This window comes from Neofelis nebulosa, chromosome 5 (genome assembly GCF_028018385.1).
Source record: "Neofelis nebulosa isolate mNeoNeb1 chromosome 5, mNeoNeb1.pri, whole genome shotgun sequence".
NCBI lineage: Eukaryota > Metazoa > Chordata > Mammalia > Carnivora > Felidae > Neofelis > Neofelis nebulosa.
The window spans coordinates 150,824,516-150,838,787 of record NC_080786.1 but is presented as its reverse complement, the minus strand read 5'-3'; the positions used below and the strand labels follow the sequence as shown (position 1 = coordinate 150,838,787).

At 46.2% G+C, this 14,272-nt stretch overlaps 1 protein-coding gene across 4 annotated transcripts in view; it reads left to right on the top strand.

Moving 5' to 3' along the window:
- The window catches only part of HLCS (holocarboxylase synthetase), a 230,208-nt gene that overhangs the window by 206,049 nt on the left and 9,887 nt on the right, over positions 1-14,272 (top strand). For all 4 annotated transcript variants that reach the window (XM_058731965.1, XM_058731964.1, XM_058731962.1 and 1 more), the window contains 2 exons: positions 9,283-9,350; positions 11,051-11,211. In XM_058731965.1, the coding sequence (XP_058587948.1) occupies positions 9,283-9,350; positions 11,051-11,211 (229 nt within the window). The remainder of the gene's footprint in view (positions 1-9,282; positions 9,351-11,050; positions 11,212-14,272) is intronic.

Sequence of the window (14,272 nt, the reverse complement as noted above, 5' to 3'; positions counted from 1 at the left end):
AAAAAATAAAGTCTACGATTTTTTTTAAATACTATATTGTGATGCATGAGCAGTATATGAAAGTTAAATTTCTGTGTCTATAAAGTTGTGTTGAAATAAGTAAGCCACACTTAACTTATTTACAGGTTGTCTACACCTGCTTTTTGTGCCTGGATAGCAGAGTTGAACAGTTGCAACAGAAACCCAGTGGCTCCCAAAGACTAAAATATTTACTATCTGGCTTTTCACAGAAGGAGTTTGCTGACCCCCAGATTAGATAATAGTATTGTATCAGAATATTAAATTCCCAAGTTTGATCATTGTATTCTGATTACATAAAATCCTTGATATTTAGGAAAGATACACTGACATATAGAGAAATAAAGAGATGTTATGACTGCAACTTGCATGTAATTCAGGGAAAGAATTATGGATGGAAAGACAGATGGAACAGGCTCTGTGCTTAAAAAGCTAACATTTAGGGGCGCCTGGGTGGCGCAGTCGGTTAAGCGTCCGACTTCAGCCAGGTCACGATCTCGCGGTCCGTGAGTTCGAGCCCCGCGTCAGGCTCTGGGCTGATGGCTCAGAGCCTGGAGCCTGTTTCCGATTCTGTGTCTCCCTCTCTCTCTGCCCCTCCCCCGTTCATGCTGTGTCTCTCTCTGTCCCAAAAATAAATAAAAAAAAAAAAAAGTTGAAAAAAAAAAAAAAAAGCTAACATTTAGGAAATCTGGGTGCTGGGTGAAAGTCATGTAGGAGTTCCTCCTACTGTCCTGCAGCTTTTCTGCTAGTCTGATACTATTTCAAAGAGAAAGGTTCAAAACAAAAGCAAAATAGCATGAGCCTTAGAACCAGCCAGAACTTGATTTGAGTTCCTGACCTGCTGGCTCTGTGGCCCTACAGAAATGGTTTCACTTTTCCAACACCGTATCTTTGTCTGACTTGTGAAGCTTAGATGAGATACTGCGTGTGAAGTGCCACTCATAGCATAAAAATTCGGCATCAGTTCTGGACAAGTTGAAAGTCTACCCAGTGCCTGCAGGGAAACGGTTCCCAGATGTCTGCTCACCATGTGGTCAAGATGCATCAGCACCTGTCTTCTGAAACAGCAGCCACGTCTCGCAGCAGAAGGCCCTCTGTTGGGGTAGATGACTCATGGTAATGGCCGTGGACACGCTCCCTGAGGAGCCCCCCACCTTCAGCCACAGATGATGGACTCTGATTGGCTTGAGCCATGGGTTGAGATCCTATAATCTGGTGACCTGTAGCGGAGGGGCTTAGCACGTGGTCTGAGTGCCCGTGTGTGGTTGTACAGCAAAGGCTCACGTCCAGAAGGTGAGGAGCTAGGATCAGGACCACCGTTGAGGCATGGTCATAGAGGTCGCAGTGGGTGCCATGACGATCTCCATCTACACAAGCCTGGTTGTCCATCTGCAAATTCTGTAACTGCACTGGTCTAAAGTGGAAGGAGGTGATGCCCAGACATCCATTATTTATGTTACAGTGTCACGGGTGAGAAACCGTGGTTTGTGTTCATCTTGATTGAATAATACGGGCCAACAGCAATAAATCTTGGTCTAACTAGACAGGTGCCTCGTTATGAAAGCTGAATCCACAGGACCCCTTCCCTGTGAACAATGAAGTGATTTAGCAGTAGCGTAGATGCTATTATGATGTTGGAGATGGGGAAGATTAGCCGGAAGCCTATGAGTGGTGGTTATGTTAGGAGATACAGAAATTAAACAGCATTTCCAGGAGAGGGTCTGACCCACAGCATCCTTCAACAGAGGTACAGGTGGGGCTTCTGCTTCTGGGGAGCGCTGGAGGGGGGTTGTGATGTGGTGTTCTTGAACAGTCCAAATTCCCATTTCACCTATAATTGAAATACTCATCCAGTTATACACTGAAAGAGAGAAAAGGGTATATAATGTAAGTAAACTTTACATTTACTTATTCTAGGGGTTGACTGAGAACAGGTTGTTATAGCTTTAAATGTCAAAGCCAGAAGGTAATGAAAATATGTTAATAAAACTGTTGTGTGCCTGTGTGCATGAGTGGCTGAAATTATTCACGAGTATTAATAACCTGAAGAAAGTGCTGCCTTTAAAAAGTCAACCAAATTGTTAGCTCACCCAACTGTTTATAGCTTTGCTAAGTGGGTTCAGAGACCCAAGATCTAAAAGGGAATATTTTGCAACCCCAGTTACTGGTGTTAATCTAAATGCTTTGTAGCCCTATGTTTAGATGTTAGTGCTTTGTAGATAGAAGTGGGAGAGGGGGTGAGAGGTACAGAGGAGAGGCATTATCTAGAATTTTTGAGGAGTGCTAAAACACACATTTGGGGAGTCTGGGTGGCTCAGTCGGTTGTGCACTGAGAATCTGCTTGGGATTCTCTCCCCTCGCCCCCGCCCCTTCCTCTCTCTGTCAAAATAAATAAATAAACTTTAAACACACACGCGCGTGCGCGCACACACACACACACACACACTCACTCCACTGGTCCTCCCTCTCCCTGACCACCCTCTTTATCCCCAAGAGGGAGTCATGGGACAGTAGGAAGCTGTAGGATCCATGCAACAAAGAGGAAGTGCTCTATTTAAATACCCACCCAGTGTCAAACCACCACATGTGTTCTGTCTTCTTCCTACCGGAACCAGATTTCCTAGGTGACTGGAGAGATTCAGAGAGACGAAGCCCCTTACTTGATGGTTAGTTCTGTCAACACTGGGATTTGAATTTGAATCTTGATCTGATTCCCTTGGTCTGACTCTGCTGCACTGTGGTGTTTTCAGAGTTCCTCAGGAACCTTTCCTTTCCTGTCCTGCCAGGAGCAGTAGCCACCCCATGCCCCAGTTCCTGGATGGCACTGTGCATCTTTGGGACTGTCAATCTCAGCTTTGCACCCACATGCCTAGCCACTTGTTCAGAAGTCACCAGTGTGTCTCCAGGCATCACAGAGCCCTCTGGACCGACCCCTTACTCCGTGTGTTGTTGTTAAAAAAAAAATAGTTAAGCAGTTTTTCTTAAAAAAAAAAAAAAAAAAGCGGGCACCTGGGTGGCTTAGTAGGTTAAGCGTCTGACTTCAGCTCAGGTCATGATCTTGCAGTTTGTGAATTTGAGCCCTGTGTCGGGCTCTGTGCTGACAGCTCAGAGCCTGGAGCCTGCTTCAGATTCTGTGTCTCCCTCTCTCTCTCTGCCCCTCCCCAGCTTGTACTCTGTCTGTCCCTCTCTCTCAAAAATAAATAAAAACATTTAAAAATTTTTTTAAAAATGCGTGTTCTTACATTGAAGACAACTTTAAAAAAAATTAAGAAAATTGACTCCTAGAGTCAGACTTTTTCAAAATGAAAATATCTTGATATTTTAGCTTTTTAACTTAAAAAAAAGTCTTCCTGAACTAGTGGTTGGTGTTTGCAATGTAATACATTAAAAAAAATTTTTTTTTAAGTTTCTGAAGTGAAGTTTAGCACCGTTTCCTTTGAACTATGCAGACGTCCGCAGGGTTGTGCGTAGTGGGAGCATCTCTTCCAGTAAAGCTTTTAAAAATCAGGGGCACCTGGGTGGCGCAGTCGGTTAAGCGTCCGACTTCAGCCAGGTCACGATCTCGCGGTCCGTGAGTTCGAGCCCCGCGTCAGGCTCTGGGCTGGGCTGATGGCCCAGAGCCTGGAGCCCGTTTCCGATTCTGTGTCTCCCTCTCTCTCTGACCCTTCCCCGTTCATGCTATGTCTCTCTCTGTCCCAAAAATAAATAAAAAAGTTGGAAAAAAAAAAAAATTTTTAAAAATCAGAAATGGTGACTGACGATCTCGCGGTCCGTGAGTTCGAGCCCCGCGTCAGGCTCTGGGCTGATGGCTCGGAGCCTGGAGCCTGTTTCTGATTCTGTGTCTCCCTCTCTCTCTGCCCCTCCCCCGTTCATGCTCTGTCTCTCTCTGTCCCAAAAATAAATAAAAAACGTTGAAAAAAAAAAAAAAAAGAAAGAAAGAAATGGTGACTGAATGAATGTCTGGCTTCCTGGGTCCTCCTCCCCCTGCCTCATCCCTACCCCCCCTTAATTGGGTTATTTTTTACGTATAGAAAACGGGAGGGGGACTATCTGAGAATGCGTGTTTCCGAAAGCCAAGTAAAGGGAGGGGTCAGAACTGAGAATACCAGGGGGAAGACGTCAAAGAAAAGACACAGCATGTGCACCAGGAGCAAGAGTTGGTGAAGGCCCCCCATGCTCCGAAGATGCCGGTGGCCACACGCATGCCACCCCTCGAGCCCAGCGGCAATCTGTGCAGGGACAGGAGGCAGACTCAGCCTGCCCGTTGCACAGGGCATATGCTCCCCAGGGAAGGACGGCAAGGGACCGGCACAGCCATACGTGCAGCGTTCGAGTTATGGGGGATCCTTACAGGGAGCCTGCTACCGCTCAGTCGGTTGGCAGTCTGCCATCTCTGGAAAGGGAGAGAGTGCTCCCCAGCTAGTGAGCTGGCGGATGCATGCTTCACCTAAGGAAGCAAAGTTGAGTTTCAATAAATCTTCTTTTAAATAGCATTTTTTCCTGATTGTACAATGAGTGCACTCCCAGTGCAGAAGCACTGGAAAATTCAGAGAAGTATAAAGAAGGAATTCAAAACCACGTGAAATCTTACCACCCAGAGACCACATGAGACAGCATGGAGGAGTTAACATCACCACGTATTGGTTCCACCTCCACCTTCTGGAGGTAACAACCACTGTTGATGTGTGTCCTGTATTTTTCTCTAAATGCACACAGGAATGGACAGCTTACATAAAAGGGGATCACACGTGCTGTTTTCACGCATTCCCTTTTTATTGTCTGTAAGATTAAAATATCAGTAAGATATCAATCAAATAAGGTATCAATAAGATGTCCATAACTATACATCCGCAACATCCTTTTAATAGTTCCACAGTCAGGAATTTCTCCAATCATCAGAAAACCTATTTTGTAAAATATATCTATGTGTATTTGTTTAAAAGGGGGGGAAGGTCTAAGAGAATATGCACTTTTAATGAGAAGAGGGACTTATTTTCTGCTCTGCACTTTTCTGTATTTTTTTTTTAAATGAATACACTCCTCAAAATAACCAGAGCTAATATTGTGGTATATTTCTTAACAGTTTTAAAAAGGGTATTTTAAAACATCTTTTAGAATAATGCTGTATATAGGGTTTTGCGTCATAATTTAATCACCTGAAGGAGTCCAGTGGACATTTGCGTGTGTCACAGATGGCTACATGATAGGTTTTCATGTGAGGATGCTATGATTTTTTTCATTCCTTTATTGATAGACTGTTCATATTGTTTCTGATTTTCACATAAAGCTGTGATGAATAGTTGTGCCCCTGAATTATTTTGTTTCTCTGTCTGAATACGCCTTAGGATTTATACCTAGAAGGACAGTCACCGGGTCAGAAAGCATAAAGTTTTTAAGGCTGATAGCTTATGAACAGACTGGTTTCAAGAATTTCTACTTCTTAATACTATCAAATAAGCTTTTGCTCATAATAAAACGGGTGCTGTTGATAACTCTGTCTTATTTAATTTTAAAGCAGATCTTTTAGTTCTTTTCTTGGAAATATTGATGAAGAATTAATTACAAATATTATATCTAAACATAAAAGCCATGCTTTTTTTGCCAGAATTTTTCAGTATAATTTTTTTAATGTTTATTTATTCTTGAGAGAGAGACAGAGAGACAGAGCATGAGCGGGGGAGGGGCAGAGAGAGAGGGAAACACAGAATCCAAAGCAGGCTCCAGGCTCTGAGCTGTCAGCGCAGAGCCTGACGTGGGGCTCGAACCCACAAGCAGTGAGATCATGACCTGAGTCTAAGTCAGATGCTTAACCATTGAGCCACCCAAGTGCGCCAAATTTCAGCATAATTTTTAAAGGTAACCAGTCATCTTAAAGGAAAGTTTTAAAATAAAAAATCATCCTATAACGCCTAATAAGTAATAAAGCCTGAATAAATCTCACTCTGTTTTCTGTGAATTTTACATAGTTGGAATAAAAGTATATGTAGGTTTTTGTATACTGCTTTTTAATGTTTTTATTTATTTTGAAAGAGAGAGAGAGCAAGTGTGTAAGCGTGTGCTCAAGCTGGGGAGCGGCAGAGAGAGAGGGAGAAGAGAATCACAAGAAAGCTCTGTGTTGTGAGCACAAAGTCCGACATGGGGCTCAGCCTCACAAACCATAGGATCATGACCTGAGCCGAAATCAAGAGTCAGAGGCTTAACTGACTGAGCCACCCAGGCGCCCCTGTATACTGCTTTTTTATTTAGCAGCGTGTTGCAAGCATTTCTTTCGTGTTACCACATACTCTTCATAACCACCCTGTTTAATGGGAGTTATTCCATTGACTTCATGTACCACAGTGTACTCATTTCCCTATTGAACACATGGGCTATTCCCACAGTTGTATAGCTCTTGGTAAATGTGGACTGACTGTTTCCTTAGGTTTGAATCCCCAAAATGGATTGAATGGGTCTGAATTTAATTTAATTTTTATTCCTTAAAGATTTTCACACAGGTTCATACCGGCCTGTCCTCTAGATCAGTCTTAATTATTGAAGCTTTATTCCAACGGTGAAATTCGGGACGTTCCCGTTGGCCGAGCACCCACGAGGTGCTGTGATGTCCTTAGGAACCGAAGTGGTCACATTTGCAAAGTGACCTTTTGAGGTCTGGATGTTGGAGACTCCAGAGAAGAGTAGAAAAACAGAGCGCTTTTCCGGCATGCCCCGTCAGTACCGAAGTGAGTGCATTCAGCTACCACTCACAGAAACCTTTTATTCCACAGCCTTCGCAAACAAGGACAGAAAATATACAGCAGCAGGGGCATAATCATTATGTAACCTCATCCTTTTTTTTTTTTTTTCTTTCTTTTTCTGCTTCCTTTTGTGAGAACATCATCAACTCAGGATGGAAATGCATTTATGGTACCTCCTTTCTGCTAAAGTAAACTCCAGCGGCTTCATTTTCTGAAATGCAAAATTCGCGAAGTTCATAAATGCTTCTTTGTTGACCGTAAGCCGTGTGGTTTGGCCCCCAGAGTTATCTCAGATAGCACAAATAAATCTGGCGGCCCCTGGTTGTCTCAGACCGCGTATTACCTCCTTCCCTCGTTGTCTCCCTCTTGCAGAATTTCCTCCTGGCCTTCAGCTGCACAAACTCCGTCTTCTCATCAATATGCCCTGTTAACTGCTGCCAAACCTCCAGCAGTTGAGTGCATATGTTCCCTTAATCATTTCTCTTTGTTCTAGAAGTCTGTGTTTGGTTTCTAAACCTCCCCCATCCCCTCGCGTAATTCCACCATCACCAGCACTGGCTATCGACAGGACCGTGTTCTGTCTACGTGTTTATTTTTTTTTTTTTTTAAATTTTTTTTTTTTCAACGTTTTTTATTTATTTTTGGGACAGAGAGAGAGACAGAGCATGAATGGGGGAGGGGCAGAGAGAGAGGGAGACACAGAATCGGAAACAGGCTCCAAGCCATCAGCCCAGAGCCTGACGCGGGGCTCGAACTCACGGACCGCGAGATCGTGACCTGGCTGAAGTCGGACGCTTAACCGACTGCGCCACCCAGGCGCCCCAGTCTACGTGTTTATTTAAAGAACATCCTAGATTGCCTGCCATTGAGAGAGCTTTTGCAGTCTGCTCACAACGTGCTAAATCATCCCCCCCCCCCCCCCCGCCTACTCCCCTAGAAAAGGTTGTTAGCTACCCCCCACCGCCACCGGAACCCGTGGCCTTTGGAGCCCAGGTGAGGGGTTGCCGGAACTTTCTGGAAAGCGTGAAGTCCTGAGAAGACAGTGTTACCTCCCTGCATGGACAGAGATGCCTTCTCTGTTTTCTGCTGGTCCGAACCAAGAAAAGGACGCTTTATTCTTGGAGCCCAACATTGCATAGGAACAGTTGGTCTCAATGGGTTATTCACGGTGTCCAAGAGAAATACTTCTGGAGCTGTGTTTCATGTAAGATGGAAGGTGGGCTTGGCACGTCGACGCAGGCGGCCTGCTCTCTGGGAGCGCCCTGTGCCTGTCAGACCAGCCGGCCCCCACCCGGTGTGGCCAGGCTCTTCTTAGCAAGGAAAAGGGGTTTTCCGGGCCCCTTGCTACTGGGGTCCGCGCGCATCAATGCCAAAGTCTGCCGGCCATGGTGCACAGAGAGACACTGTGCCGTTTCTCTACACTTTTAAGTGTGTTTCTTCTCTTACCATCTGTGGAGGCCCACCCCCTTCCCTGAGCCCCGATCGTGGTCTTTCTTCAGGGCCCTTTCTCCTCAGCACCTGGGGAGCAGGGTGCTATGGAACCTTGGAAACTATTATTGGAAACTTCATACAAATACCGTCTCTCCATCATCCCTCCTCTCACCTCTTCCCTCTCCCGAACGTACTTCACAGAGCCAGCAGCGGCACCCGCAGTGGGCAAACCTGATTTTTGCTTGGTTTAGTACCTTCGACCATGAGCCTTGCCCACTCGGTACCTGGTCAGCAACTCCTGGGAATGCAGAGGAAAGTCTTCCTCACGCAGAGTTAAAATATGTAGAAAGTGGCTGGGAGGAAATTCTCAGTGTGAGGGATTTTTTTTTTTTTTCCTCCTTTCCTTTTCTGGGGGAAAAAAAAGGTTAATATTGACTCATTTGGTGGAGATATAAGGCACTTTTCTACCTATCCCCAAAGGGAAGTTTGTATTCTTTTAAATGAAACCATTTTAAAAGCAGAACTCAAGCCTAAAATGATCCAAGGTTCTCCGGAGTTCTCAGAAGGTGTAGATTTATTTACTATAGTTAAAACATAATTAGTTCTCAGGGGATAGTGTATCTTTTAAACGGCTTTATTGCCACCCTATTGGTTTTCTGAATAATCAGAAACTTCTGTTATGATTATGTTCTAGTGTTCGGACAGAAACGCACCATAAGCAGAAACAAATGTCAGGAACTGCTAGTTGTCACCCAAAGAAGGGACACCACATCAGAGCGGGGAAGAAAGAACTTGGTAGGATATTCCGAAGAAATAGAATCGAGCAATGTCTTAAATAAACTAAGAGCTCAGGCAGGTACACAAGCCTTTCCCCACCCCAATCTTGTTTGATTAAATGGTGTTTTCTTGGGCTCTTCTTCCTTGTTCCCACTGCAGAGGCTGGGAAGGGGGTCATTATCCCTCGAAACCTGGAAAATGGCCCTTTCTTTCCCCCACATGCTCGCAAATGAGTGCAAACAGGGTCCCTTCTTGTGTGTGAGCTGTGGGCTGCCCTATCATGTCCCCGTTCTGGCTGACCAGTCTTTCCCACCGTTTGCAGGTTGATGTTTGAGATCCCGCAGGAAATGGGGTTAATAGCCATCGCAGTCCGCCAAACACAGGGCAAAGGTCAGTCATCTTTTGTTATCGTTTCTGCTGGTTTTTTTCTAAAATCTGTGACTCCTGTGTCCAGATTGCCAATGGATCATGTGTGCTGATTGCGGAGGAGACGCACATTACAAGTGCTTGTGTTTACACCCCCTAACATGGAGGAAGAGGGCGGGAAATTGATCAGAAGATTGAGCCTTTTAGTACAATTAAAAGCATTCTCTCAAACTGAGATGGTTATTAATCACTGGATGTTCTACTGGGAATTTTTTTGTTTTGTTTTGTTTATTTATTTTTGAGAGAGTGTGAGCAGGGGTGGGGCAGAGAGAGAAGGAGACACAGACTCCCAAGCAGGCTCCAGGCTCTGAGCTGTCAGCACAGAGCCCGACAGAGGGCTGGAGCTCACAGACTGCCAGATCATGACCTGAGCCGAAGTCAGACGCTTGACCGACTGAGCCACCCAGGCGCCCCTGGGGATGGTTTTAACATTCAGTCATCTACATCTTGTAAATTCCTCTTTCTGACACATTCTAGGCATTGCAGTGTGTGAATCATGACTGTGTTATAGAGACATTTATTTGCCTGAAGGTTCTCTGGGAGGTGCCTTCTGTGTCCCTATTGAGTGTCACACGGAGGAGGCCTTCCGTCTGCCAGCCCCCACCCCGGCTGCCCTGGAAATTCCATGCAGCGGGCGCTTGATCAGTGGTCAATGCCCGTTCACAGAGTGATCACAGAGAAGCCAAGGGCTGCTCAGAGCTTCCGCCACCTGCTGACCCTCAGAAACCAGAGCCCGCATCCTCCCAGAATCCACTTGGGGTCCAACCACAAGCAGATTCCATGCTTGGTGGTCATGCAGGAGGCACTTGGCCCTCGCCCCTGCTCCAGACAGCACCAGGCCAACCCAAACGTGCTTGTAACTCTCAAGAGAGGCTCCTTACGCCTTTCTCAGAAGGAGCAATGAAATAAGAAATCCACTGTTTCCCACTTCTTTCCTTTGAATATGTCTTTTGAACATAACTCAAAGAGAAAATTCATTTTATCCAAAGCTGGGGGGCTCAATATGGTGGTTTAAATAAAGGACATAGAAGGACTTTGATTATACCTCTCATTTTGATCAGTTTATTTTCTTGGCTTCTGTTTTAGGAAAAAATAGTTCAGAAAGTTAATGCTAGGGCTTACTTTTTAAATTCAACTTCCTTCCCCCCCCCCCCCCCCCCCGCTTATAACAGTGAGATATAATTCACATCCCATACAGTTCCCTCATTTAAAGTGTACAATTTTGGGTTTTTTTTAAATATGTTCACAGGTTGTGAGACTATCACCACAATATAGGTCACTTCTAAAATGTGGCTCCCAGGACTTCTCCTGGACAGGACAGACCTGGCTCATTTTCCCCACTGTTTCTGTTTTTGCCTGCATGACCGTATGGAGAAAATTAAGCTGACAGTCATGTTCAGACCCTGTAAGACTTTGAATCATGAAAGCCTAAATGATATGCTCACTGAGGCTGAACATTCTACTTATCAGAAACTTGTTCAGCAACACAGCATCAGATTTTAAAAAGCTTCTCTGTTCTTGAGTTAACCCTAGAATCTCCAAGCATCGTAATCAGTCTGGGTTGATTGCACACGTGGCTGCTCGGCCCATTTTCTGGCTCTGTGTGCATCTGACTCTGTTCGCATGGCGACGTGGCCACTTTCCTGATGGGGCCTGTGTTCCAGGGCGGGGATCGAATGCTTGGCTGAGCCCCATGGGATGCGCCGTGTCCACCCTGCTCGTCTCCATCCCGCTGAGGTCCCAGCTGGGACAGAGGATCCCATTTGTCCAGCATCTGATGTCCCTGGCCGTTGTGGAGGCGGTAAGGTCCATTCCTGAGTACCAGGTACGTGCAGCTCCTCTAACATCCCCGCCTGCGCGTACATCCCAGCTGATAAAGTCGGTATATGGAGGATGTGTCCGGACGATAGCTGCATATAGAGTTGCAGCCTGCTCTTTGCAAAGCTGGGCAGCAGAGTGTTCTTGGAGCTTTGAGAGTTTGGAAAGCACCAGCAGCTTTTACAGCGGCGTGAGGCTCGCCAGATGTGTTTCTTTCCCAGAGCTTCCTTTCTGTGCTGTTGTCCAATTTATCAAGCATCTTAGGGCAAACCTCTTTTTATTTACCTTTTCCTTTAATTGAAGCCCATTGGATGGGATGGGCCACTTGTGTTTTCTGGTGAAAAGCCTTATCTTATAGATCTAAACAACCTTCTCATTTCCCACCTTCATTTTGCACAGTCACTGTTGGGCAGAGCAATCCTTTGTGGCCGCCCAGGTTTAACGTGCAGGTTCATTTTGGGGTGTTGCTCCCAGCTCTATGGCAGGGGTGCCTGCTTCGTCATTACCATTGGATACTTTAGTGTCACTTACTAAGGAGACAAGAGACCAGTGCACACAGTCACTGTATATCCTCTTCCTCAGTTTTCCTGGAAGAATTTCACATGAGTGTAAAAAGGGAGTTCCCGGGGCACCTGGGTGGCTCAGTCCGTTAAACATCCCACTTCGGCTCAGGTCATGATCTCACTGTTCTTGAATTCGAGCCCCGCGTCAGGCTCTGTGCTGCCAGCTCGGAGCCCGGAGCCTGCTTCGGATTCTGTGTCTCCCTCTCTCTCTGCCATTTCCCTGCTCGTGTCTGTCTGTCTCTCTAAAATAAACTTAAAAAAAATTTTTTTTCAAGGGTGTTCATTCCCAGGCTCCCTCCCACCTACAGTCTTATGTCAGGCTGAAAACAATTATTGTATTAACTCCTGAAGTCAGAGGCTAAGATCATGACTTTCAGTGGGGCCTGTCCTCATGTTCAACAGGGAAGCCATCATCTCCAGCGCCCCTTAACCCCCTCTAATGTGGTCATGCCGTCATGGTCACTGTGTGTAGGGCTGGGGTATGTGTTTCCCAGGCATGCACACTGAAGTCCCAGGCATGCACACTGAAATATGACATTTATTACCAGGTATTCGGCACACTTGCTGTCTGTATCTGAAGGGCTTGGGCTTAAGCTACAGATTTTCCACACCAGCGTTTCTCGCCGTCGGCACTGTTGACATTTGGGCCCCACATCTCAGGTGGGAGGCCTTCCTCTGCAGGAGGTGGGACAGCATCTCTGGCTGCTCCCACTAGGTGCCAGCAGGATTCCCCGCAACCTTCACAGGTTCAGCCTGCAGCCCCCTGAGCCAGATGTCTCCCCTCGTAGAAGGCAGTTGAGAAGATAAAGTTCTGTTGGGAGGTCGGGGGGGGGGGGGGGGGGGGCGGCGGTATTTTTAACCCTAGCAACAAGTTTGTTGGTCTTAGGAAAATAAATGAAAATTTAAATTTTAAATTAGCCTGGTTAGCTTTTTCTTGGCTTTGATTTTGACCTTGTAGCCTCACCTGTTAACTTAGCGAGCATTCTTTGAGTGCCTGCCTTACGGGAAGGGCTGGGGGCAGCGGGATGTGAGGTGGGCAGCCCGCCCTCAACAGCACACCTGATGGGTGTTGTCCCTCATGCTCCTTCTTCTGTCCTGTTTCTGTAGTCACGCAGCCCAGTCTCACCTGTGTGATGTGACTTTGGTTTGGGATTAGATGTATTCTTCCTTTATTTCATTTTCAGTTTTTACTGAGATACAATTGACCATGTAAGTTTGAGGCGCACAGTACAATGACCTGACCTACTTGTGAAGTGGTTACCCCAGGAACTTGACACCCATCACCTCCTATAGTTCCTAGAAAACATTTTTTCCCCCTTGTGATAAGAACTTTTGGGATTTACTTTCTCAGGATTTATTTTAAAAAAGGTTTGTTTTTTTTTTTACAGTTTATTTATTTTGAGAGAGAGAGAGAGAGTGCAAGTGAGGAAGGGGGAGGGAGAGAATCCCAAGTAGGCTCCATGCTGTCAGTGCAGAGCCCGACACAGGGCTTGAACCTACAAACTGAGATCATGACCTGAGCCCAATTAGGATGCTTAACTGACTGAGATCAACTCAGGTGCCTCTCAGTATTTATTTTTAACAGAGTCCATTTAGCTTACACAGTACAAATCCAGGATGGTTGAAATAGGCCCCAGTTACGTAGAGTTTGCCTTTTTTTTATATAAAAATTTTAATGTTTATATTTTGGCGGGGGGAGACAGCGTGAGCAGGGGAGGGGCAGAGAGAGGGAGACACAGAATCGGAAGCAGGCTCCAGGCTCTGAGCTGTCAGCACAGAGCCCAATGTGGGGCTTGAACCCACGAACTGTGAGATCATGACCTGAGCTGAAGGCGGACACTTAACTGACTGAGCCACCCAGGTGCTCCGTACAGTTGGCCTTTCTTACATCTTTGGTCAGATGTCACCATCAGCACGCAGATGGTGCCTGTCTCCCTGGACCAGAGGGAGTGTCACGGAAATGCCCATTACTCCTTCCAGAGCTTGCAATCCACTCCCTACCATCCCTCCCACTGTTTCTTCTGTTTGCGAGGTCCCCGCCATGCCGGGTGCCTGTAGTCCTCCACCCTCCCCTCCCCTCCCCTCCCCTCCTGTCCCCTCCCCGTACCTGGAAGTTCTGTTTGCCCTGGGAGGCCCTGCTCCAATGCCATTCCCGGAAACTTCTAGCTACAAATTCCCTCCTCTAACCTTTTGGTGTTTGGAAGGTCTGAGCCACTTTTATGGTTTCTCCCGTGGCTCGCTCTGGAGCAGTGTTATTTGTGCTTCTGGTTCCATCTCCTGTAAAGGAACCAGCTCTGTGGATGGAGGAGTAGTTTTATTTTGATCCCAAAGAGCCTAACATAGCACTTTGTACCCGGGAGGCCCACGGCAGCTGTTTGAATACGTGGTTGACATAGTATAAAAATAAGCACGCGGCCTTTCTCTTCGTTGAAATAGATGCCGTAGTTTCCCCGCAGGAGAAGCCACGATTCTGTAAGCCGCCATTGACCAACTAGACCTGAACGT